At 43.1% G+C, this 26932-nt stretch overlaps 3 protein-coding genes across 3 annotated transcripts; 2 read left to right on the top strand and 1 right to left on the bottom strand.

The window, feature by feature from the left end:
* Positions 1 to 1544: 1544 nt before the first annotated feature.
* On the top strand, positions 1545 to 7311 carry casr (calcium-sensing receptor; the record flags this gene model as incomplete). Its single annotated transcript, XM_084074361.1, has 6 exons — positions 1545 to 1729; positions 2217 to 2523; positions 3143 to 3982; positions 4375 to 4605; positions 5226 to 5349; positions 6164 to 7311. 6 exons carry the CDS (start codon positions 1545 to 1547, stop codon positions 7309 to 7311), a joined length of 2835 nt encoding a protein of 944 aa, XP_083930487.1.
* Positions 7312 to 12126: 4815 nt separating this feature from the next.
* LOC311057401 (histone H1-like) lies at positions 12127 to 12630 on the bottom strand (the record flags this gene model as incomplete). The annotated part of the gene is made up of 1 exon (XM_084074360.1): positions 12127 to 12630. One exon carries the CDS (start codon positions 12628 to 12630, stop codon positions 12127 to 12129), a length of 504 nt encoding a protein of 167 aa, XP_083930486.1.
* Positions 12631 to 20499: 7869 nt separating this feature from the next.
* b4galt4 (UDP-Gal:betaGlcNAc beta 1,4- galactosyltransferase, polypeptide 4) lies at positions 20500 to 26651 on the top strand. Its single transcript, XM_084074808.1, has 6 exons — positions 20500 to 20853; positions 21612 to 21844; positions 23915 to 24102; positions 25051 to 25173; positions 25562 to 25666; positions 26098 to 26651. Exons 1-6 carry the CDS (start codon positions 20574 to 20576, stop codon positions 26228 to 26230), a joined length of 1062 nt encoding a protein of 353 aa, XP_083930934.1. The 5' UTR covers positions 20500 to 20573; the 3' UTR covers positions 26231 to 26651.
* The last annotated feature ends 281 nt before the right edge of the window (positions 26652 to 26932 follow it).

Genomic DNA, 26932 nt, shown 5'->3' with positions numbered 1-26932 from the left:
TAACAAAAAAAAAACAATCTTCACTCCAAGAGGAAAGTTGATATTAAATTGAGTAAACAGTGCCTACAACTCTGTGCAGTGGTGGAAAGTAACTAAGCACACTTACTTAAGTACTGTACTTAAGAAAAATGTTAGGTATTTGTACTTTACTAGAGTATTTCGTAGTTTTACTCCACTAGAATTATTTGAAAACTTTAGTTACTATAGTTACTTTTTTTGTTTTTGTTTATTATTACAAAACATATATTAACCACTTCAGCCCTATTCATTTCGGCCATTTGAAAATAGCCGATCTACAATCTACTTTTGTACTTTAAGTATATTTTAATACCAATACTTTTGTACTTTTACTCAAGTAAGTTTTGAATTTAGTGAAGGTGTGGCTCCATGTGAGCTCTTGCTTCATTAGCACATGTGCTGTAAGTGCCGCAGCATTTTTCCAGGACTATTAGCCCGATGCGGCGGAGCCGTTATCACACGTCGCCATGGTAACGGAGACTGTGGGCCACAGCGTGAGGCTTAAGCAGGAAGGAAGATCAGTGGAGTGTGACCACTCCTGTTTCATGCTCATTCTGGCCTCCCCCCCCCCATGGGCATGTCATTACATCAGGGTAAACCTTTCAAAAACTTTAGAAAACTATGGCACCAGCCTACTGGGGACCACGCAACTTGGGAACAATAAAAGTTGGGAATGCATGCCCTGTTGCCAGAGTAGGCTCACTGTACCCCATTGTTAGAGTACATTTGTGCGGTACCCGTTACCGCAATCAGCGATTTAGAAATGGACACTGGCCTACTCGGGTACGATGCAAATTGGGTGTATGTCCCACCAGTTTATGCAATACCCTTGCAATTGTTGTACTTGATGTCAGAATACCCATTGTACCTGTTACCAGAGTACCCACTACCATACGACCGATCAACCAAATATGGAGATACGGGAATCCCTGAAATCATTTAAAATGGCTGCTTATATTGGCGCACAAAGCTCTGCCAATCAGTGAAGCGGGTGGGTTGAGTTGGCCAATCAGGGAATCCCCCCCACCCCATCCCCAAACATAGATTTGGTGCATCCTCCGTGGACCAGCGGACAAACAGTGACCAACATCAGTGGGTTCTCGGAAACCGTTGGTCCGACTGAATTCGGCAAGGCCCCCCCCCCACCCCCCCAGGTCATCGTCGGCACACATGCCTACTTTGAGCTTGTACGGTTGAACGACGCCCAGGTTACACCCAGGACCGACATACAGAGCACAGAAACACAGACAGACACTAAAATCTAGTAGTTCATAAACATTTTTCCAGAGAGACCAGTGAAGGTGAAGTTTTAATCTTCTGCATTTGATGAGACACTGAACCAAATATATGTGTTTTCTGTTCCTCTAGTCATTCCCATCAGAGCGAACACAACTAACACACAACGACACTACAAGCAGATTCATGGCAGGACCTACGGCTGAAGACATCTTCACACAGATTCATGGGAGGACCTACGGCTGAAGACATCTTCACACAGAAGAAACCCGTCTGAAAACCATTGAGAGATGAAGTTCCCCCTGCATTATGTGCTGCTGATGGGCTGCACGAGTGTCATCTCCACGTACGGACCCCACCAGAGAGCGCAGATGACCGGTGACATCCTGCTGGGGGGGCTTTTCCCGATTCACTTTGGTGTCACCGCCAAAGACCAAGACCTGGCCGCGCGTCCTGAATCCACAGAGTGTGTCAGGTAATGTGAGCGTTCGGTTAACGTTTAGGCCATACATGGGCAACTGGCAGCCCGGGGGCCACATGCGGCCCCCACCTTCACTTAATGCGGCCCGCAGGTTAATACTGGAATATTGATAAATGATTGATTTCAGCTGTTACAATTCCAAACACGCAAACATGACATGTCCAATGTATTTGTATTTAAGTTCATAAAGTTAATTTAAATGTACGGGTGGTGTTAGGGTTAATTCAACTCTGAAAGTGTATTTGCAATATACTTTGTTGTGTGGTGAATCTTCAAGCTCACCGTGTGTTGTGAGCTTGTAGATCTGCTATTTTTGAAAATCTTGAACGTTTTGACATTAAAGTTTTGCCTATAATGACTTTCCCGATGCCTGGTTGAAAGTAGTTAAATATTTTCTTTCTCTAAAGTGAACCTTTCTTCAAATTGTTGAACAGACCATTTTGTGCAAAGACCCAGCTAAATTCATGGCATCCTCTTGAAGGTACAATTTCCGTGGATTCCGGTGGCTCCAGGCGATGATCTTTGCGATCGACGAGATCAACAACAGCAGCACCCTGCTGCCCAACATCACCCTGGGTTACAGGATCTTTGACACCTGCAACACTGTGTCAAAGGCCCTGGAGGCCACCCTCAGCTTCGTGGCTCAGAATAAGATCGACTCCCTCAACCTGGACGAGTTCTGTAACTGCACCGCTCACATCCCATCGACCATCGCGGTGGTCGGAGCATCGGGATCGGCGGTCTCGACTGCCGTCGCCAATTTGCTGGGTCTGTTCTACATTCCTCAGGTGAGTCATAGAACTGAGATCAATCGTCAATCAATGGTCCACTACTATTGACCAATTGGGCGGGAACCCCAATTTGTAACTATACCTTTCAGGACGGGAACCCCTTTTGGGGTTCTTGTTGCTATGTATCTAACCCTTGGAATAAATATTTTTCAGAAAACCTAGGTCAGGATTTAGAAGGTGTTTTTAGAATCGGCCTCAGGTCTAAATGAGTTAAAGCATGCTGGATGAATTACAGCCTGCCGGACCATGCACAGTTGTAATTAAGAATTTGTTCTTAATCTGCATGGTTAAATAAAGGCTAAAAAAAACTTACTGTTCACCTGTGTTCAGCTGGTAAATAATAACCAGAGGCAATGTTTGGTTTCCCTTGAGAGACCTTGTTTGAATCCATGTGATTATTTTGGGGGCTAGTCTGGTATCATGTCTCCCTGTGCGGGGGGAGTAGCCCAGCCTGAAGACCAGAAGCCTAATATCTCCTTTGGCCAAGGGGGGATTCCTCTTTGGTTGAGCAGTTGATGTTTTGTTTCCATCTGGATTCAGGTTGCATGCCACTGCAGGGGGTTTCAAATGCATTGGGTACAACGTTGTTTCATTCCTTTATTCATTGCTGTTGCAGATCAGCTACGCCTCCTCGAGTCGCCTGCTGAGCAACAAGAAGCAGTATAAATCCTTCATGAGAACCATTCCAACAGACGAGTACCAGGCCACCGCCATGGCAGACATCATCGAGCACTTCCAGTGGAACTGGGTCATCGCGGTGGCCTCCGATGACGATTATGGACGCCCGGGGATCGAAAAGTTCGAGAAAGAGATGGAAGAGCGAGACATTTGCATTGACCTCAATGAGCTTATCTCCCAGTACTCTGAGGATCACCAGATCCAAGCCTTGGTCGACCGCATTGAGAATTCTACCGCCAAGGTGATTGTGGCTTTTGCCAGTGGCCCCGACATAGAGCCCTTAATCAAAGAGATGGTCAGGAGAAACATCACCGATCGTATCTGGCTCGCCAGCGAGGCGTGGTCCACCTCTTCCCTTATCGCCAGACCAGAGTACCTCGACGTTATGGCCGGGACGATCGGCTTCGCCCTGAGGGCCGGCCACATACCCGGATTCAAGGAGTTCTTGCAACAGGTCCAGCCAAAGAAAAACCACCCTAATGAGTTTGTCAGGGAGTTCTGGGAAGAAACCTTCAACTGTTATCTGGAAGACAGCCTGAGACTGCAGGAGAGCGAGAACGGCAGCACCAGCTCCAGACCGCTGTGTACGGGCGAGGAAGACATCATGAGTGTTGAGACTCCATATCTGGACTTCAATAATCTTCGCGTCTCGTACAACGTGTACGTGGCGGTTCACTCGATTGCACAGGCGCTTCAGGACATACTCACATGCACACCTGGACGTGGTCTGTTTGCAAACAACTCCTGTGCAGATTTCAAGAAAATGGAAGCGTGGCAGGTAAAACCCTATTTATAATTCCACACACTCTACTAAAATAACTGATTTTTGCCATGCGGTCATGCAGCAAAAATACATATTAGTCCTAAGGTTTGGCACACTGTGTAGTAGAAGGTGTCTTGCAACACAAACAAAGTAAATACAGTACATACTCATTCATTTCTTAATGTAGTATCTAATTGTACTCCTTGATGTGGTTATGGTTTAAACCCTTACATCACATCTACCACTTCTAGACTAGTGATGCGTCTCTTTAACGTGCTTGACATTCATTTACTGAATGACATCTCCCCCTTTCAAATACAAGTGGAATAGACTGCCCAGTATCTTACTTACTAGGAGAGTAAAAATCACATGGTCCTATAATCAGAATTGTGATTTTTCTTGCTCAGGTCCTGAAGCAGCTCAGACACCTGAACTACACCAACAGCATGGGGGAAAAGGTGCGCTTTCACGAGAACGCCGAATTGATGGGAAACTACACCCTTATCAACTGGCAGAGGTCTACGGAGGACGCCTCCGTGGTGTTTGAGGAGGTCGGCTTCTTCAGCATGCAAGCTAAAAAAGAAGCCAAGCTCTTCATTGACAAGACCAAGATTCTATGGAATGGATACAGTACTGAGGTATTTGAATTGAAGATACTGTACAATCTATATGTTTTATGTCTGTTGTTTCTCTTTCCCCCGACCGAAAAGAGGTCATTGCAATTATGTCCAAACTACAATAACGATGGTGGCACATCCAGTCCAGTGTGCCATATCTGCTTCAAATAACTTTATTGACAGTGTCAACAAGTCAGTGTCCTTCCCGACACCAGGGTCAAGTCAGATCCCATCCTAAATGTACTTTTATGTCGGTCTTCCTCATTTATTTTGATGATAAAGGTTAATTTGAGTGCTTCTAATGGTGTCATTTCAAACCGAAGCCAACATGATCCACGTTGTGCATTCATTTGATCCATTACAGTGATACCCAATCCAGTAGGTTAAATAAGTTTTGAATCATATACAGTAGGGGGGTAAAATATAGGCTAACTGAATGAAGCTCAAGGAGAGAATATATTATCGCAATTATTCTAACAATCATTTATGGCTATTTATATTGATATATTTTACAGACACAACCTACTGTATTTAAATTGAAGCAGTATCAGGTCCCATATAATGCATCATTCTTTATAGGGAAAGGTCAAAGACTAAAGACTAAACTTCCTCTTGATGTTGTGTGTTCTACCACCTTACAGCTTCCATTCTCTAACTGCAGTGAAGACTGTGAGCCTGGCACCAGGAAGGGCATCATTGACAGCATGCCCACGTGTTGCTTTGAATGCACTGAGTGCTCAGATGGAGAATACAGTGACCATAAAGGTATGATCAACTTATATCTTACAACAATATTACTTGAGATGGTCATGATTATATCACGACTACGGCTGCCGTGACATGCCCATAGCTGTTGTATAACATGTTACTGTATATCCCAGCCTTAAGTGTATTGTTGCTTTTATAACGTGGTTGCCAGTGGTTAGCAGCAATATTATATTGCACACCTGATTATTATAATTTTATAACTGGCGACAGGTGCATTGGTGGAGCAATCACATACTAGATTTTTTTTAAATTAATAACACCCACACACTGTCTTCACTTGCTCAATAAAAATACTATGTATTAGTTTGCTGAAAACTAATAAACTAGTCTCTTTATTGAGCGATGAACACCTTGCTAATGTTTTTTGCATTGTTACACATTCCCTTTTTTCTTTAGAGAAATATTATTAGAAAAATATTATTGGAATTTTGCTACTTTAAAAAAATTCTCCTAAAGGTTTTTCTCACCCTCAACTGTTTGTAATATTATTAAAAATCATTGATACTTGTTTTACTGTATTTAATTGAGGACACTCCCATGTAATGAGTCCACCTTTGTCCCAGTCCCTATATAAGGGATGAGTGCATTGCTGTATTAATTCTCTGTTAAACCCTGAGGAAGACTTTACAGTCGAAATGTTGGTTTCTTTTTAATAAACCTTTTGTATCGTGGCTAAGAGCTGTGCGGCCTCATCCTCATCCTGTCAACACTGTTACCTGTGGCCAGCACATCATCAACACAGGTGTGTGCCCTCTGTGTTCACCTTGCTAATGTCAACACATTAATTCTGATATTTGTCTCATTCACACAGATGCCAGTGTCTGCACCAAGTGTCCAAACAACTCCTGGTCTCACGGGAACCACACGTCGTGCTTCCTGAAAGAAATAGAGTTCCTCTCCTGGACGGAGCCGTTCGGGATCGCCTTGGCCATCTTCGCCGTGCTGGGGGTCGTCCTGACCACCTTCGTGTTCGGGGTCTTCGTCAAGTTCCGCAACACGCCCATAGTGAAGGCCTCCAACCGGGAGCTGTCCTACCTCCTGCTGTTCTCCCTCGTCTGCTGCTTCTCCAGCTCCCTGGTCTTCATCGGCGAGCCCGGGGACTGGACCTGCCGCCTGCGCCAGCCCGCCTTCGGCATCAGCTTTGTCCTCTGCATCTCCTGCATCCTGGTGAAGACCAACCGGGTGCTCCTGGTGTTCGAGGCGAAGATCCCCACCAGCCTCCACCGCAAGTGGTGGGGCCTGAACCTGCAGTTCCTGCTGGTGTTCCTCTGCACGTTCGTCCAGGTGATGATCTGCGTGGTGTGGCTGTACAACGCGCCGCCCGCCAGCTACAGGAACCACGACATCGACGAGATCATCTTCATCACCTGCAAGGAGGGCTCCATGATGGCCCTGGGCTTCCTGATCGGCTACACGTGCCTGCTGGCGGCCATCAGCTTCCTCGTGGCGTTCAAGTCGCGCAAGCTGCCGGAGAACTTCACCGAGGCCAAGTTCATCACGTTCAGCATGCTGATCTTCTTCATCGTGTGGATCTCCTTCATCCCCGCCTACTTCAGCACTTACGGCAAGTTCGTGTCGGCCGTGGAGGTCATCGCCATACTGTCGTCCAGCTTCGGGCTGCTGGCCTGCATCTTCTCCAACAAGGTGTACATCATCCTCTTCAAGCCCTCCAGGAACACCATCGAGGAGGTCCGCTGCTGCACGGCCGCCCACGCCTTCAAGGTGGCCGCCAAGGCCACGCTGAAGCACAGCACGGCCTCCAGGAAGCGCTCCAGCAGCACGGGCGGGTCGTCCGCCTCCACGCCCTCCTCGTCCATCAGCCTCAAGACCAACAGCAACAACGACCACGAGACGCCGTCGGGGAGGCGGGGCGTCCACAAGCCGCGCGTGAGCTTCGGCAGCGGAACAGTTACTCTGTCCTTGAGCTTCGAGGAGTCGAGGAGGAATTCGTTGATGTGATTATTAAAGAGACATTTGGGAGTGTTTAAAATGTCCACGACGTAAGCTTGGTTTATACTTTGTGGTACGAAGGTGTCGCGGGCCAAAAATAGCTGATCTACAAGAGCTTCATTCCATGAAGACAGACACAGTTGGACCCATCCTGCTATTTCCATTTTTCTATTTCCATTTTTTGTAGAAACAGTTGTTGATGTTTTCGTTTTGTCTTTTAGATTTACTGTTGGTATTTTATGCTTTATTTCAGACAGGAGAGTGTCGAGAGACGGGAAAACAAGGGCAGAGCAAGGTGGGGAGACATGTGAGAGAAGACGGGGGGAATTCAAACCTGGGCCATCCACTCCATGCACTTAGCAAGTAGAAATATTTGCCAGTAGGCCTACTGTCAGCCAATTTTGTATTATTATTTAAAGCAGTGGTTCTCAAATATGCATTTGTGTCGTTAGAATGTTTCAAAAATATTCCAAATATTCCACATTTTATTGCAAGAGTTTTTGAAAATAGCCGACACAAGCTCACAACGCGTCGCGAGTGAGCTTGTAGATCTGCTATTTTCAAATAGCCTATGCATATAGGTTTAAAGTGCTCATGTGGCCTAAGTTGCTTCTTTTGGGGTTGTTTTTCTACACCTGGTTGCTTATTTCTCTCACAGAATATGGCAACACTGCCTGTAATAATGAGTCCTCATTAATAACGTCAGCAAACAGTTTGTGCTGAACTAAATGCCAACTTTTTCCAACAGATGGCTAGTCTGAAGTAGTCTGAAGTAATCTGTTTGGTGGAGGGTCGTCACCTTACGATGTTTGGCTTTAGTATCCCTTCCGGCACGGGAGACCCGGGTTCAAATCCCGGGCGTCACATTGTGCACTAACTGACTCAGCCCCCATAGGAACCCTGCAGTCAAAGCCTATCAGTCAAAGCCAAGAACTTAGATCCTGTTGTTTTTCTTTTTACCAAGTTGGTGACAGGGTTAACATTAACATGCTAACCCTGGTACCAACACACTTAACCACTTGAACCCGGCCTAGCGTACCTATCCTGGGAATGTCATAGTAGCTGAGGTAATAGCAGATCTACAAGCTCACAACGCATCGTATTGCGACCTTGTAGATCTGCATTTTTTTTGGTAAAGAGATTTGGTGTGGATGGAAAAAAGTAGAGGACCATTAGACCCCTGGGAGACATGGGTCAATGAAGTATATAGGGTTTAAGTGCTTTGGTCTATACCATTTTGTAAAGAAAAAAATAACCATAAAATGTATATATGTTTTACAATAAAAGTCATTATAATAAATGTATTATCTGTGCTCGTGTTTTACATGTCATGTCAAATCAAGAAGCTTTTCTATTCTTAAGTGGAACATATCAGGCAAAATATGAAGACACAATTGGAAAGGTTATCAAAAAAGAAAATGTCAAAACCTTTGAAAATTGTTCGATGCAGGTCTTACAGAGAAATTACATAATATTCATGAGTTAACATTAAGACCTGGAACGCATCTGTGTCACTTTAGATTTCTTTGGCTATTCAAAAATAGCAGATATACAAGCTCATGTAGATCTGCTAGCTCTATACGAGCTTGTAGATCTGCTATTTTTGAAAAATCTTGAAAACATTTTCAAAAAACTGTTTGGATTTAGAAAACATTTTTAAGAATCGCCTCAGGTCTTAACCACTTAAACCCCAACATCCATATTGTGGGGAAGCTTTTGCAGAAAATAGCGGATCGTCAAGCTCACAACAGGTAGCAGTGCAAGCGCAACCCATTGTGAGCTTGTCGATCTGCTATTTTCTGAAAGCTTTCCCCAAAATAACAGAAAACAGAAAATACACTAGCATTGAGCCCTGAGGGTCTCCGCTCAACCCTCCAACCATATGGGGTTTAAGTGGTTAAAGGGTTAAGGAGTGTGGCTCACAGAGTGCATATACTTTGGGCTGGTTACATAATAGCGTTTCCGTTGGGTGGAAACCTCATATGTACTGTACAAGACGGTTACCATGAAATCATACAAATATACACTATAAATGATTCAGCACACTACAGATGTCAAAGGGATCAGGTATATATGCTAAAAAACCCTCATCACAAGATCTACCAAGCCATTGACAAAGGGGTTCTCTATACTATAGCTTGTTGGCAAAGACCTTTCAAAGAATTTGATTCACTCGCACGCATAACAAGTGTCTGACAACTGCAAACAGTACAGGCTGGTCTGACATGTTGATGTGAGACACCCCCCCTACACCACCCCACACACACACACACACACACACACACACACACACACACACACACACACACACACACACACACACACACACACACACACACACACACACACACACACACACACACACACACACACACACACACACACACACACACTTCCATCACTCACTGTACGCAGGAGGTGTCAGGAACAGGGGGGGGGGGGGGGGGGGGGGGGGGCATGAAACAGTGTTGCCATGTCTGCTTATTATAAGCAGCTTTTTGGGCTTGTTGCTTGTAAATATTGCTAGTTGCGTTTTTTTTGGGCTTGTTTCGAAAGTGTAGCTGCTTATTTGGGCTTGCTTCCTAATGCTGTTTAAACCAGTGGCTCTTAAACATTTTCATGTCAAGGACCACCAAATGAATAATGTAATTGTCCGCTTATCCTAATCTGAAGCCAGGGACCCCCCATACAAGATTGATGTTGTTAAAATGTTTTCACTTTTCCCCCAAGATTCTTTTGAAAACAGCAGGTCTACAAGCTCACAACGCGTCGCATTGCGACGTGTTGCGAGCTTGTAGATCGTCTATTTTCAAATAGCCAAATAGCCTAGGTTTAAAGTTCTCATATGGCCTATAGTAGCATATTTTGGGCTTGTTTTCATAGACCTGGTTGCTTATTTATCTCGCACAATCTGGCAACACTGGCATGGAATGGATCCCACTCTGTGCACTCTGCCCAGGGCAGTTATTTTACAAGTCAAATATACTGCAGAGTACAATAACTCTCACACAGTAAAATCATAACTTAAATACTGTAGAGTAGAGTACATGACTCTTCACCAGGGGTCTTCAACAGGGGGTCCGGGACCCCTAGCGGGTCCTCAGAGCTACTACAGCGGGTCCGCCAAATCTTTGTGTGATATTTTTTTTTTTTACCTTAACCACTCTGAACCCTAGCATCCCCTTTTCTGAGGAGAACTTTAGCCAAAAATAGCCGATCTACAAGCTCTCAACGCCTCGCAGCGCGATGTGTTCTTTTTGGCAAAGAGGCTATAGGTGTAGAGGGAAAAAAGGGCAGACTAAGTTTTAAAAAAAAAAGCAAATAATCTGAAACACAATTTTATACAATATAGAGTAGGGGGTCCCTGCTTTATCTCTCTCTCAGCTAGGGGGTCCTTGGCCTGAAAAGGTTGAAGACCCCTGCTCTACACAGTAAAACCATAACTTGTTTCAGACACATTGAATAATAATGTCAAGTAGGCTACCACGTGTTCTATCATGGGTATAGTTTTTTGTTATTTATTTATTTTTAACAAGCATTTGCTTGGATCAAATCAGTACAATCACAAATGTTTGCTTTTGATACGCCCTCTGGTCGTCCATTTTTAAGGCTGTTGGGGTGTATGTTTTATCCCTGCTTCTGGTCAGAAGGATTAAATAGTATATTAATTTCCTTTTGGGAAATGTAGACCGACAATTTTAACAATATAATTAAATATGTACGTTAACTACCTTAACCATGGTGTCACTATTTTGGGATTTATTTATTTATTTTGATCAAAAAGTTTCATTAACCCATTAACAAGACCTGAGGCCGCTTCAAAAAAAAACATCTAAATCCGAACAGTTTTTCGGAATAAAATATAAAAAAAATATTTTCATGATTTTTCAAAAATAGCAGATCTACAAGATCATAGCGCGGCACTCTGTGCCGCGCTATGAGCTTGTATATCTGCTATTTTTGAATAGCCAATGAAATCTAAAGTGACACAGATGTGTTCCAGGTATCAATGGGTTAATCAAAAAAAATCTGATTCAGATCTACAAATTCACAATCGTGAAGACACGTGAGCTTGTACATCAGATGTTTTTTCTATTTAGTCATACAAAGATATAGGTTTTAAGTTCTTAAGAAAATGCTCCATTCCCCCCCAACCCCTTGTTTTGTTTGCTGAACGCTGTCACAAACACACTGTGGTAAATAGCTATGACAGCTTCTGGAGTTTAGCTTGTTGGAAACCTTCTGCCTCTCACGGCCTGAACATCTCCATTCCACAAACGTAACATGGTTGATTGATTGATTGATTGATTGATTGATGTAATTTATTTAGTAAGACATGAGAACAACAGTACATGGAAGTACAAATTCACAATACGAGGTCTACTAAACTGGAAGACTCATAAAAGCACTGAGCTCAGGGACGTGCACAGATAGACTCTAGGTGGTGCTAGAGCACCTGCCCTTTACCCTCTTGACCAGAAGTCAAGAGGGCAAAAAGGGCACTTTTTTTTCCAGTTTACAGCAGGAGTCTTCAACAGGGGGTCCGGGACCCCTAGGGGGTCCTCAGAGTCACTACAGGGGGTCCGCCAAATCTTTATGTGATATGATTTTTCTTTTTACCATAACCACTCGAAACCTAGCATCCCTTTTCTGAGGAGAACTTTAGCCAAAAAATAGCAGATCTACAAGCTCACAACGCCTCGCAGCGCGAGGCGTTGTGAGCTTGTAGATCTGCTATTTTTGGCAAAGAGGTATAGGTGTAGAGGGAAAAAAGAGCAGACCAAGTCATCAAAAAAAAGTATAATTTACTTGAGCACCTGCCCCTCAAAATGTCTGTGCACGCCACTGGGTAAGAAGAGAGAAAAATATGCACGAAAGAAGAAAGAGAGAGGGGCCCTTGGGGCTCTTGGCTGCTGGTTTCTTTGCAGCAGGCTTCTTCACCTCCTTGGGGGATTTCTTTGCCGCGGGGGGTTTCTTGGCTGCCGGCTTCTTGGGTTTGACTGCCTTCTTAGCGGGTTTCTTTACCTTCTCCTCAGCCTTCTTGTTGAGCTTGAAGGACCCAGACGCACCGGTACCCTTGGTCTGGAGCAGGGTGCCCTTTGCCACCAGGCTCTTCACGGCGATCTTGACGCGGCTGTTCTTCTTCTCCACGTCGTAGCCGCCGGCGGCCAGAGCCTTCTTGAGGGCGGCCAGAGACACGCCGCTCCTCTCCTTGGAGGCGCTCACAGCCTTGACGATGAGCTCCTGGACGCTGGGAGCGACCTTCACGGGCTTCTTCTTGGCTACTTTAGCCGGGGAGGCGGCTGGGGCTGGAGCGACTTCTGCCATTGTCTTTCTAGTTGGTGTTTCAGATGCACTGAATGAACTATGGTAGAGAGTGATGATTGTGGTTATATACGGAGACTATTCTGGTGCAGAAGTGATGCGCTAAGTGACTGGCCTAGACTCCATATTTGCATGGGCATAAAAGGGACACAGACAGAGAGATATAGAAATCTGCATATATGGGCATAATCTGAGTTCCCAGAAGTTTTCGCCAGCTCTGGCGAGGAACTTCTGGGCCAGAGCCCTGGTATTTGTGGGCGGGATGTAACTTACGCTCAGAATCTGAGCGGACACGCCTCTTACCGGTCTGAGAGCTGTGCAACTCGTCTAAAAAGTCCGACGAGAGGCTAACAGCATTACACAACAATGGCGGCCGGAATTTCTCAAGGGGAAATTGCTTCCCGTCGATCCTATTTAGATGCAACACCCACTGCATGTGGATCCCGCCCCCTTTTCTTCATTGGCTGTTGATTTGAATCAGAACTCAGTGGCCGCGCCCCTGTTGTCCAGGATCCAAGCCAAAGACTCCCAGACTAATATGGGCATAAAAGGGACACAGACAGACCGACGGGTACAACGGGTACTCTGACAACGGGTATCGCATAACCCGGTGGGGCTTGCATTCCCAAGTTGCATCTTTACCTGACTTGCGTCTTTCCTGACTTGCGTGGTCCCCGAGTAGGCCGGTGCCCAAAGGGCACTGGTTTAGTGGGTCCAAAATGTGGTTATTTCAGACAGAACATAACGTATGTACTGCAAAGACAAACAATGCTGCCAACAGAAGAAATGTCTTTGTTTTGCAGCTGACTTGCCATGCATTGAATTGTGTGCATTAGAGTGCCCTAACAGAACTGTGGAGGACGGCATAGTTTCATAGAATTTAAGATGTTGGGTAACATGCTGTATAAAATGGAAATATTCATTTAGGATCCAGTTTATGACTCATCTTAGATTTTTCCAATTAATTCAGTCACGATTCTGTGTTAAATCTTTTGCAAAATATTACGGTATTGTCAGTGTTATTAAAAGAAAGCAATACAATATAACGAGTGTGTTAGAAATGCTAAAGACATGTCTTTTGAACCTGTTTGCATTAAATGCATTGTTTTGGCTTACCTTAATATATGGTTAGTGTCCTTCCCTTCACACATGTACACCAACAGGGCCGCATTGTATTTGTCATATACATTTGCATTGAAGTGCTGGCTGTAGGGTCTGGTTACATCAGAAAGAGAATTGTTTAGTCAAATAACATTTACCGGTGTGTGTACAACAGAAGAAGGAAGCAAATAGCTCACATGCAGAACAGGTGCTCTTTAGGTTGATATTAGGCTACAAAACAAACTCAATAAACCAAGTCTTGCTTGATCTAATAGTCTCCGGTGGTGCCTGCCTATCTTGATGGTAAGAAAACTATCTTTGGCTCATACAAATTACATTGTTGGTGATTGTCTCATTACTTTAATAATGACAGACATTGGAATTAATTTTTAATTTCCAACTATAATGAATGTTTGTTTAAGTGTAGCCTATACATGTCAAAGATGGACACGTGTATTGATTAATAACTGTCTGTTAACACCCATACCAAATTTGTTGTCATTCTGATCATTATTTCCAGAGATACGGGCCTACATTTCCTCATTTTAGAGGACCGATCTATGGCTGTGTATTTGGAATACATTAAATGTATGTAAGATCATGCACATTCTAGGGTTGGAATATAGGGATGCTAGGGTTCAAGTGGTTAATGCAACAAACCAAAAAAAGTTCCTATCAAACAAAGATTTGGAGACCCCCCTGTAGTAACTGAGGACTGGACTCCCTAGGGGTCCCGGACCCCCTGTTGAAGACCCCTGGGCTAGAGCATAGACATAGGCTAGAGTCATGAAAGTGCTTCATTGCCTGCCTTTCCCACATCAGGACGCTAGGTGGAGAGACACGAGCTACACAACTAGAAATGATACTGTCTGTTACTTCCAAAGATTTTCTCTGTAAATCCAAATTGAAAGATATGAACCAGTATTTTGGTCTTTAAAATGTAAAAAGGGGGGGAATGGTCCTTGATAGTATGATAGAAGTCACGAACAAAACATGTAGGCTTCTGTCTGCAATATAAACTTATTTCCGAAAGTTCTACATATCAAAACTATTAAGGATTGCTTTCAACCTTTTGTCATTTATTTAAAAAGAAACACAAAATGTCTAATCTTACGCCCAATGTTATGAATACGTTGAAAATGTAACTTATTTTCACCACGCGACACCGTCGGACGACAATCGTGTCCAGCGTTGCCAAATTTTGCGAGCGAAATAAGCAACCAGGTCTATGAAAACAAGCCCAAAAGAAACGAGCCCTTCGCCCTTTAAACACATTGGCTATTTGAAAATAGCCGATCTACAAGCTCTGAGCATTTTTTTTTTGCTATTTCAAAAACACAAATCTTGTATGGGGGTTCCACGGGACAAAATATTTTCAGATGCGGGTCCGTGGGCGTGGAAAAATACATACTTTAATTTGGGGTCCTTGACTTGAAAATGTTTGAGAACATAAGCAAAGCAAAGCAAAGTTTGTTGTTTACCCAGGGTGTCGGACTAAGCACGAAGCTTGTTTCCAGCCGGACCCTGCATGGAAGCCTTGCTCAAGGGCTATTCAGCGGTGATTCATGATTGATGTGATGAATTGGGGAATCGAACTAGGGACCTTCCGGTATCAAGGCCGCCCCTCTAACCACTAGGCCACCGCTGCCACGACACAACACAACAACGAGGTCAAAACTCAAAAGTACAAAGTGTGTATTTGCCAAAGGTCAAAAATACATGTTGTGTTGGGGGTTTAAAGAACAGTGTGTTATATCACTTACCAACAACAAAGCAGCGTGCTATGTAAAGTTTAAAAAAACACTGTTAGCATTCGTGGACACGAATGCTAATCCAGGTGCCCAGTTGTCCCTAGTGCCCAGATAGTTTTGGTGCCCACCTGACCTGTCCTGTTACCCCCGCAACTACCAATATTTACAAGCAACTTTACTTAAAAAAAACACGCCCAAAGTCGCGTATAATAAGTAGACATGGCAACGCTGATCGTGTAGAAGCTTTTACACAGGGATTTTATTTTGAAAACGTTACCCCGCCCCGGAAGTATTTGGCGCCACCAGCTGACAGACAGCTCCGTTAGACAGAGTAACAGACGTGTATTGTATTCTCATCACAGATCAGGTACAAACATCAACACACACAGATGGGCTTACAGATCTGTGATGTGATTGAATGATGTGTCCATGATGATCTGCTGCTGCTGTCCTTCCTGACTGACTGATGCTCTTCTCAATGTAAGTGTCTTTACGTTCATAGATCACAAGAGAAAGTTAGTTTCTTTTAAAATAATTGCCATTTACAAACTGGCTATAACTTCACAGGATGAGTTGATCACAAAAACCTCTGGTTTTTACTCACATTAGATCCCCTGCTAAATATCCGACTTACACGTTTTAGATCAATACTAGGATATATTTGCTTAACGTGGAGGGGATGTTTGTGTAGTTTGTGTTTATTTACTTGCATGTTTGCATCAAAGCTGACATGTTTTTATTTATAAAGCACATTGTGAATGCAGGCGTGTTATTATTATAGCTTTTGGTATACAAACAACAGCATTATTCCCACCATAGTTCCCACCATCATTACTTATTATATTATTATCTTTTAGTAGAAGGACTAGAGGACATTGTGTGCAGTTGAACTGTTTTTAATTAGTACCAGTCCCACTAGGATTTCATGGTTTAACCCTATAAAACCCAACACACTTTTTTTTTAGAGCTAGGCTAATACTATATCTCTAAAGATAAGGTGGGCTCCTCAATGTAAAATTGGCTATTTTTCCCCAAATGTAAAATAAATGTGAAATATTAATGTACACATGATTAGAACATGCTTGAACATTCGACAATTAAGGTCTCATATTTCTACAGTTGCTACAAAGGCTGTAGCCTACACCTGGAACATGTGTATTGGTTACTTAGCAACAAAGGGGGTGGGGGTCTGGGGGTCAGTCAGTCCTTCCAAAAGAGTGACTCAGCACTGATAATAATGAGCTGGTACAATGGGCTTCAGGGCTTTTCTGTCCTCAACATGTTTGTAACTGTTTTATAGCTGCAGCTACAGTGTGTGCAGGAATCCTGGGTCAATGCAGGATTGTTGAGGCAAACAGAGGTGGAGGCTACACTTTGTAGCATAAGATGGAAGTTTATTACCAGTTTATTATCATGATGGGACAAAAAAGTACATGAAATAATCGGGTTGATGGTCAAGTAATTAAAAATACAACCACCCCAATTTTAAGTTATATTGTATTAACATACTCTACCATACAGATTGGACAAAGTTACATTTTATTAATTAAAAAAAGTTACATAGTGCCGCTTTAATACTTCCCCATGCTGGCCAGTGTAATAAGCCTATATACTGTTTAATAGGCAGGATATATTATTGTTGCTGTCGAGCAGAAAGCAAACCTAAAGCAAAGATAACCGATCTACAAGCTCAAAACATGGCGCAATGGATGTGTTTTGAGCTTGTAGATCTGCATTTTGTTTGCTACTTTTGAATTTGAATCCTGAAAAAGTAACAGTTTTTATGGACATATGAGGATTTCACCCGACAGCAAAGATATGTTAATTGTCTCAGGATGGGATACTTGAGACCCGGATGATTGTGCAAAGATGATGGTGAAAGCAGGGATAACAGCATGAAGTTGATTAATTGAATACACAGAGCCGCAATGGAAACCAAGTCCAGGACGTTTTTGTGTTATCGTTTTAGCCTTAATGTCTTATTGTACCTTGTGCTGTTTACATTTCTGACTAATAGCGTATTCAATCAGTCAAAAAGCTATACAAAAATAATGGGGGGGAGGATGGGACCATGCTGTGTGTACACTATGAAAGCAATACATGCCAGGCCTGCTGCCCGCCATATGGAGTTGTGATTATATAATATTCAGATTGGCAGAACATAATTCTAAGGTGAGCGCGGTTCACACAACATACATACTGCCAAGATTCCATCATTTTTTCCATCGTTTTTTTCCTCTATTTTATCCCAAGAGCAACCGTCTATATGTACCACACTCTGTCTATAGTGCAGGGGTCTTCAACGTTTTCAGGCCAAGGACCCCCTAGCTGAGAGAGAGATGAAGCAGGGACCCCCTCTATATTGTATAAAATTGTGTTTCAGATTATTCCTTTTTTGTTTACTTGGTCTGCTCTTTTTTCCCTCTACACCTATACCTCTTTGCCAAAAATAGCCGATCTACAAGCTCACAACGCCAAGGCGTTGTGAGCTTGTAGATCGGCTATTTTTGGCTAAAGTTCTCCTCAGAGAAGGGATGCTAGGGTTCAAGTAGTTAAGGTAAAAAGAAAAATCATATCACACAAAGATTTGGCGGACCCCCTGTAGGAACTCTTGAGGACCCCCTAGGGGTCCCGGACCCCCTGTTGAAGACCCCTGCTATAGTGGGATAGTTTCATTTCATTGCTACCCAAAATATACTTCCTCATAGAAACTAGGAAATATATATATGTGAAGAGGGGGTAAAGTCCTGGACATGTTGAATTTTACCCAGAGTCAGGGAACCAACCCACATGGCAGCTGTCTGGTAGTTCAACCTCATTAAGTTGGTGTTAAAAGTGGAGCTTTTTGAGTCTTGTCTTCAATTAATCATTAACATCAGCAAGCATCCGGCTTGGTTCTGATAACCGAACAGATACGACTAGCAGGTCTCTGGTTTCTATAGCTTTGGGAGAGCGTTGCATCGTTAAAGCAGCACTATGTTCAGTAACTGTCCTCTTATACCCCGGATTTGAACCAGGTTTCATGCGACCTGAGTCCTGATTTTATTTTATCATTGAGCTAATAGACTCAATAGAGCCTACCTGCTTGCTCAGGGGATAAATTGAATCTTGACCATCAGATCAAAATTTGTGTCAGATCCTGTGTCTATGTGAGTCATGACCTTTGACACGATCTAGATTCTAAATGTCTCAACAGAAGAGCAGGGAGACCAAATACAACCACCCCAATTGTATTTGTTTTTTATGTATTAACATACTCTACCACAGGGGTCTTCAACAGGGGGTCCGGGACGCCTAGGGGGTCCTCAGAGTTACTACAGGGGGTCCACCAAATCTTTGTGTGATATGTGTTTTTTTTACCTTAACCACTTGAACCCTAGCATCCCTTTTCTAAGGTGAACTTTACCAAAAAATAGCCGATCTACAAGCTCACTTTTTGGCAAAGAGGTGTTTGGTGTAGAGGGAAAAAAGAGCAGACCAAGTAAACAAAAAAAGTTAAATCTGAAACACAATTGTATACAATATAGAGGGGGTCCCTGCTTCATCTCTCTCTCAGCTAGGAGGTCCTTGGCCTGAAAACGTTGAAGACCGCTGCTCTACCATACAGATTTTGTCAAGATAACATTTTATTCATATTCCGCTTTAATACGTCACCATGCTGGCCAGTGTATATACTGTTTAATAGTCAGGATATAATATTGTTGCTGTCGAGCAGAAACCTCTTATCTCCAATTTTTTACGTTGTCGTAAACAAGTACCCCACTTCATAATACTGCAGTGTCACACAATAGTAGCAAAAATAACCGATCTACAAGCTCAACGCGGCGCAATGGACGTGTTTTGAGCTACAGTTTTTTTTGGACATTTAAAGGATTTCACCCGACAGCAAAGATATGTTAATTGTCTCAGGATGGGATACTTGAGACCCTGATGGTTCTGCAACCGAGGAGAAAAAGTGAAACAAAAGCAGCGTGTCAACAGGATATGCATTATATCTGCCGAGGTGCTCACAAAAACACCAGGTATATACTGTTACAGCTGCAGATTACCATCAGGACACCATTGTATGGAGAGTGTGTGAAAATAAATAGATTGGAAACTGTGTCGACAGGGAAAACAGGTGACATTTTGACAAAAGACAGTATAGTCTCACTTCCTTCCAAAGAGTATACGAGGTATTGATCATGGGGTATTAGTATGACTATACACCAGGTGTTGAGGTGTAATGTTGTACAGTACAAATGATCTTGTATTGAGCTTGTAATGTAAGAGGCAGAGGTAGTGGGGTGTGGGTGGGTGTGAGTGGATAAGCTGCCAATGGTAGGGCCTGACCCTGTCACAGTTATTACATAATCTCCGGATCTCCTGCAGTGGTGTAAAGTAACTAAGTACATGTACTCAAGTACTGTACTTAAGTACACATTTTTAGGAATCTTTACTTTACTGTAGTATCACTTTCAGCCTAGCTTTCTCCTGAATTCCGGGCATTTTTAGGGCAAAGAAATTAAACAATGCTTAAAAATGTTCATACAATGTGTCGCAATGCGTCATGTTGTGAGCTTGTAGATGGGCTATTTTTGTTATTTTTTAAAGGATACAATTATTATTATATATGGCCTGTTTTGTTCATAGTACATCATTTATTTTGATTATTGGTACCGGTCATTGTCAGTTATTTCCTTCTATATCTTTGTTATTTGCCATATCTGCCCTTTCCAGTTTTTGTTTCCAAAGCCTGAAAGGCTAAAATATCATGATCGTAACTGACAGCTCTAATGTTAATATCTTTTCTCTTTAACTCTCATTACAGTTATCAGAGAAATAAAGGAGTTTTTTTTGCCTCATCTCTTGTGCCTGGAATTGGGTTTCGATGGTTCATCGTTCCGAAGCGACAAACCTTTACAAAGCAGCGATGTTGTTGACATGAAGCCCAAACATATCATATGCTTTGCTGCCATCATGGGACGACTCGACAGCGGACCCGCGACCCTCTCCGTTTTTTACGCAACCGCCTCCATAGAAGAAATATCATAAAAATAATAAAAACTAGTCATTTCGGGCTATACTTGTCATCATCACTGCAGTCCTGCAGCCATGGGAGTCTGTCCTCCCATGTCCAAATGCCTACGACGTGGAAAGTACGTCATTCTGTTCGTTCTCTCGCTGAGCGTGTTGGCATGGATCGCTGCCTTCGCAGGGGAAACGGTGAGGACTGCTCAGGACTTACCCCTGGCTGTGGTGCCGACTGTTAGCAGAGGGCTGGTTTTAAGCAGGGTGGAGGCGGTGAACCCTGGGATATCATCACCCACACAGGGTGTCATCACCGACGACCAGCCACCCATAGAGGAATGTCCTGAGAAATCACCACTGCTTCGTAAGTACAGTACACACACGCACACACGCACACACACACACACACACACACACACACACACACACACACACACACACACACACACACACACACACACACACACACACACACACACACACACACACACACACACACACACACACACACACACACACATTTAATCATGTATTTATGTCCACATAAGAGATACAATACAAGGACACAAATATTACAAGGTGCTGTAAAGAATGTACAGTCAGCAAATCATGGACAAATACCCACACACCCTTCAGGGGTTGTTGGAAGCCTCTTACCAACCTATGTACATGTCCTAGGCTGCCAAAGATAAACACAAGTAGATTGCACCTAGAGCCTTAGCCTAGCTCCGTGATGGTATGGAGGAGCGGCTGGTATTTAATGACTTTGGTCGTAAAAGCTTCCTCTAAGCCAGAGTCAAGAATCGAAACTGATCTGGAGCCTTCATTGACAACAACATCTGGTGTATTAGCAGAGAGATGTGCGACACACGCACGCACGCACGCGCGCGTATTGTACTTGTAGGTTGGTGCCCTGCATGGTTTCCCCTATGAATGTGTGTTTGAATGGGTGAACACATTGTAAGGCACTTTGGATAAAGGCGCCATATACAGTAAAAGCACCATTTACCAAGTAAAAAGTAACAGGAAAAAAATATATAAATATAGATACAATTCAAAGCAATGTGAGTGAAATGACGTCTTGTTTTTGTTTCTTTATAACTCTTGTGTGTGTCTCTGCAGAGGGAGCCATGAAGCTGTCCTTTGAGCCCTCGCTGACGCTCAACGAGGTGGAGAGTGACAACGTTGTGGTGAGGGAGGGTCAGTACCGCCCGGCGGACTGCATACCGAGGCAGAGCGTGGCCATCCTCCTTCCACACCGCAGCCGCGAGAAACACCTCCGCTATCTCCTCCATCACCTGCACCCCTTCCTCCAGAGGCAGCAGCTACACTACGCCATCTACGTCATCCAGCAGGTACCGTACACCATCCCTTATAACATGTGGTTCACTGGCTTCCTTTAAAACAACCCAACGGAAACAAGACCTGCAAGGACTTTTTTGGTGTTATCCTTTTAGACCAGGGGTGATGCAACTTTGATGATGGAGAGGGCCACTATATTTCCACACTCACTCCAGAGGGCCACATTGCATATACTGTCGTGTCGTGTCCATTCTGTGTCACACACAAGTAGCAAAAATAGCCTTGAGCTTGTAGATTCCTATTTTGGATTAGGAATCAAGATTTGTTTTTGCAATTTTTTAAATTGGAATCCTGAAAAGTTTCATTTTTATTTAATTTCAAATACATTTAGTTATTTATGAACTTAAATACAAATAAATTGGACATAAAAATACAATAGAATGTTAATATTAGTCATTAAGCTACTACTAATATAGACTGAAGTAATTAAAGCGTGTCATGATTGCATGTTTGCAATTGTAACAGCTGAAATCAATAATATATCAGTATTACGATATTAACCTGCGGGCCGCATTAAGTGAAGGTGGGGGGCGCATGTGGCCCCCGGGCCGCCAGTTGCCCATGTATGTTTTAGAGTGTTTGACTGTACTCGTGCTGTTTTGCAAACCGTACCAACCCCCAGCTCTTCAAACATTGTTAACTTTACAAGCAGACACTAGCAAGAATCTTCACACGATGGCCCACTGTGCACAGTTACAGGATGCTTGGGATGCTCGTAATAAATAGGACATTTAGCAGACGCTCTTATTCAGAGCGACTTACAAGTGTGAGATCAGAGTGAACAGAGCAAGAATGAACTCTAGTCAACAACAACAACAGGGTAAATATTCATTATAAGTAGAGTGCTGCAAATAGAACAATGTTTGGCCTCAAAGAAACTAGGATACCAGATAGACATCAAATCTAGCATCTGTCTAGAGTCTAGACAACATGCTATCTAAATGACATTCTTAACATTTGTGAGAATGAGATATAATGCGAGAGTGCGGTCTAGCCAACACCAACTCGGCACTCCTGGATAGCTGTCCTCCACACTCTCCTATCTAGCATCAGGGTCTTGACCTCTACAGTGTTGTTAGCTAAGTGTCGCGCCGCAGTGCATCTACGTAGGTGGTGCAGCTTCTCGCCTTTCCTGGCTTTGCCCTGGGTTGACTCCCATAGTGTCAGTTTGCTTGCCTCTATAGTTCCAGGTGCCTGACGCAGTCACATTGCCCTGCCAGCTTCACCCTGCTCTCTCTGACCTTGTCTGTCACCCGTGGTACAGTAGGTCCCCGTAGAGGACCACATTTCTGATGTGGTCTGTCCATGTGACATCTATAGTGCCATTCCTAGCATTCTTGTGTGTATGTGTATGTCTCAGCCTCAGTGGGAGTGGGAATATCGGTGCCATTAAATTAAAGCTGGAATCCATAACCTTTTTTTGTGGAATTGATTGCTTGAATACTTTTCTTTTTTGTAAAAAAAAAAAGAAAAAAACAACATTTAGGCTAAAAGGATAACAAGAAAAAGTTGACTAGTTTTCCCATTGTGGTCCTAAAAACAACAATGTTTTTTTAACACAACTGTGTGGTAGAGTTATGTTTATACAAGGTAACTAGTTGTGGTCATAGTTGGTCTGTACCTGCTCTTCTACACCTACTTGTTGCCAAGTGGTATTACATGAAGGCAAAGTACAATAAATCCTCGACCCAAACAATCTTTCTGGACTGTTATAGTTCAACAGTAGAAATGTCAGTGCTCGTTTGCAGCTTTAACTACTGGTGCAACCAATAGGGAATATCATCGCTGTCAGGCAGAAAGTGCTTATCTCCATGTCCTTTCGTTTCTTCGTAAATTTATGCACTACTCGATCATACTACAGCGCCACACAAAAGTATCAAAAGTAACTGATCTGGAAGTGCGAAGCGACGCGTTCCGAGCTTGTAGATCTGCTACTTTTGACATTTTTTTATTTGAATCCTGATTTTGGACATATGAGGTTTCCACCTGACAGAGACGATATACTGAGCTTAGTAGAGAGAAGACATCTCTCTGACGTCATCAATGTGGTTTTATTTTGAAAGGCTGGTGATGCAACATTTAACCGTGCCAAGTTACTGAACGTGGGCTACCTGGAGGCCCTGAGGGACTACGACTGGCAGTGCTTCATCTTCCACGATGTGGACCTGGTGCCTGAGAACGATTACAACCTCTACACCTGTGACAAAGAGCCCAAACACTTAGTGGTCGGACGAAACGCCACGGGCTACAAGTAAGTAAACACCTGACTCCAATCACAAAAGGCTTGAGTTTCAATTTACTCTTTATATTGCAGTGTATACAAACAACACACACACACACAACAGTAACAGCTCCGTTTCTCAGAGGGGTGTAAGTGATGGTTTCTTTTGTTAAAGTAAGTGTTAAATAGCTCTACAGTCTTTGATTGAATACAGTACAGTCAAAGGTTATGCTAAAAGAATACAGCAGCTAGTGGGCTTGTTTCCATCATGGTCCATTGTACTCAATTCATCAGTAATACATATACTGTAATACAACCAATACAATACAATACAATAGTCCCATAGTAATCATTGCTATAGAGTGTTTATTCAGTAACAGGGGTCTCAAAACATGCTGTGAGAGCTTGTATATCGCCTATTCTCACTATTCGTCATGGGACAAAGTGTACAGGGCTTAAGTGGTTAATCAATGTCTGGGAAACTGGCGCTGAACGTAATATTTTAGTGTCCTTGGAATGTTGTTTGACATTGCATAAATATATGTCAGACCTGTGTTTATCACAGGCCTATTACGGCTATACGGTTATTAATCTAGTTAATCCATTTAGACCAGGACCGCATCTGTCATTTTAAGATTTCGTTGGCCATTCAAAAATAGCAGATATTCAAGCCCATTAGCTTGTAGATCTGCTATTTTTTTTTAAATCATGGAAAATGTGTGTAAATCTTTGAATATATACATATATGTTTTAACATTCTTTATTCCGATCTGTGCTTCTGGGGGTCCAAAATCTAAAATGACACAGATGCTTTCCCGGACTTAATGGCTTAACGTAAGAACATATGACGGTTTATGCTCTGTATTTGGAATGGACCATTTTCTTATGCAGGTCTGGGATTGCTGCACTAGTGTGAGTCTCCAGTGACATGAATGAGCATGCTGTGTATTTATTTTTATTTCCTCTCGTCTGCTCCAGGCTGCGTTACAAAGGCTACTTCGGTGGAGTCACAGCGATGACAAAAGAGCAGTTTCACAAAGTCAACGGATTCTCCAACGCTTACTGGGGCTGGGGAGGAGAGGACGACGACCTACGCATCAGGTGAGACCCTAACCCTAGCTGACCTGATGGGAGTTTCATTCCTAACTACCACCTCACAAAATAACATGACACTATCTACATTGTTACAAGATTATTTATGGGCATGACTGTAAAACAAAATATGCTAATGTGTTTTTTTGTTCACAAAAAAATATATATATTTAAAAAATGTTACACTTACATAACTTGTGAAACAGTACAGTCCGTATAATGAGTACTTTTACTTTTGATACTCTTAAGTATATTTTGACGCCAATACTTTTGCACTTTCACTCAAGTAAATTTGGATTACTGGGACTTTTACTTTTAACACTAGTGTTTGTGCATTGCAGTATTGATACTTATTCAAGTAAAAATAAAGTATCCTGCTCTCTCTCCTCTGTGACAGGGTGGAGCTACAGAAGATGAAGATCATCAGGCCGCCGGCAGACATCGCCCGCTACACCATGGTGTTTCATAAACGAGACAGCGGCAACGAAATTAATAAAGACAGGTCTGTCTGTTTTACTACAACTTCATATCCATACGATCTGTGCTTCTGGGGGTCCCTGTAACAACATATTTTGAGATGGGGGTCCGCGGCCAAATACATATAATTTTGGGGGTCCTTGACAAAAGTTGTAGCACCACTGATATAGAATTTTTTATATGTATTTGGCCGCGGACCCCCATCTCAAAATGTTTTGTTCCAGGGACCCCCCAGAAGCAAAGATTTGAGTTACAAATGTTCACTTTAATAATATATATATATTCAAAGATTTGACACATTTTCACGATTTTTCAAAAATAGCAGATCTACAAGATCTACAAGCTCATGAGCTTGTAGATCTGCTATTTTTGAATAGCCAAAGAAATCTAAAAAGTCATGCAGCAAAATGTTAATGCTAATTCTGACGGATATATAAAACGCTGATGTTTTCACAGGATGCGGTTGCTCGGGCGGACGCCCCAAGTGTGGAAAAAGGACGGCCTAAACTCCTGTTCCTATAAGACTCTGTCGGTGGAGAGACCCCCCCTGTACGTCAACGTAACCGTGGACATCGGCAAACCGCACTGAGGGTCTCACCGGAGAGAGAGAGAGCGAGAGCCCCCCCCGCTTTGACGACAAACAATGGCTGCTGCTTTTATCAAGTAACGCCTCCTTGCATCATCCCAGTGTTCCGCCCAAGACTCCTGGGATGTGTCATTATTTTTTAAATGAATGGCCAAAGTATCATTTCAAAACAAACAAACTCTTGTGGACATGGGGTGGGGGGCCGATTGAGTGGTCCAGGACCACCATCGCTAAACCACAGATATCCAGAATGCATGGGAACGGATGGTGACTGGACTGAAGAGACTTGAGTAAAGATAGATAGCCCCTCAGTGAGGCTGTGAGTCCAATAAGAACAAATCTTTTCTATTATTATTACCTTAGCGACCATAACGGCACCGTACGCAGAACGGCTGTGTCCAAAATCATTCAGTCATCAATCCATTCAATCGGGGGATGCATCTGTCTTTGGCTGTTCAAAAATAGCAGATCTACAAGCTCATAGCGCGGCACCAAGTGCCGCGCTATGAGCTTGTAGATCTGCTATTTTTGAACAGCCAAAGACATCTAAAAATGACACAGATGTGTTCCCGGATTGAATGGGTTAACTAACTACTCTCTACTTTGTTTAGGGCAGTGGTCCTTCTGAGCGTGATGTCCCGGGGACCCCCGGTGGTCCTTAGTTGAGGGTAGTTCCAGCGGGTCGCCATGGTAAATGATTGATCG

Source organism: Gymnoscopelus microlampas (assembly GCF_963454915.1).
Source record: "Gymnoscopelus microlampas genome assembly, chromosome: 12".
NCBI lineage: Eukaryota > Metazoa > Chordata > Actinopteri > Myctophiformes > Myctophidae > Gymnoscopelus > Gymnoscopelus microlampas.
The sequence above is the reverse complement of the archived record's forward strand: the minus strand, read 5'-3'. Positions and strand labels throughout refer to the sequence as shown.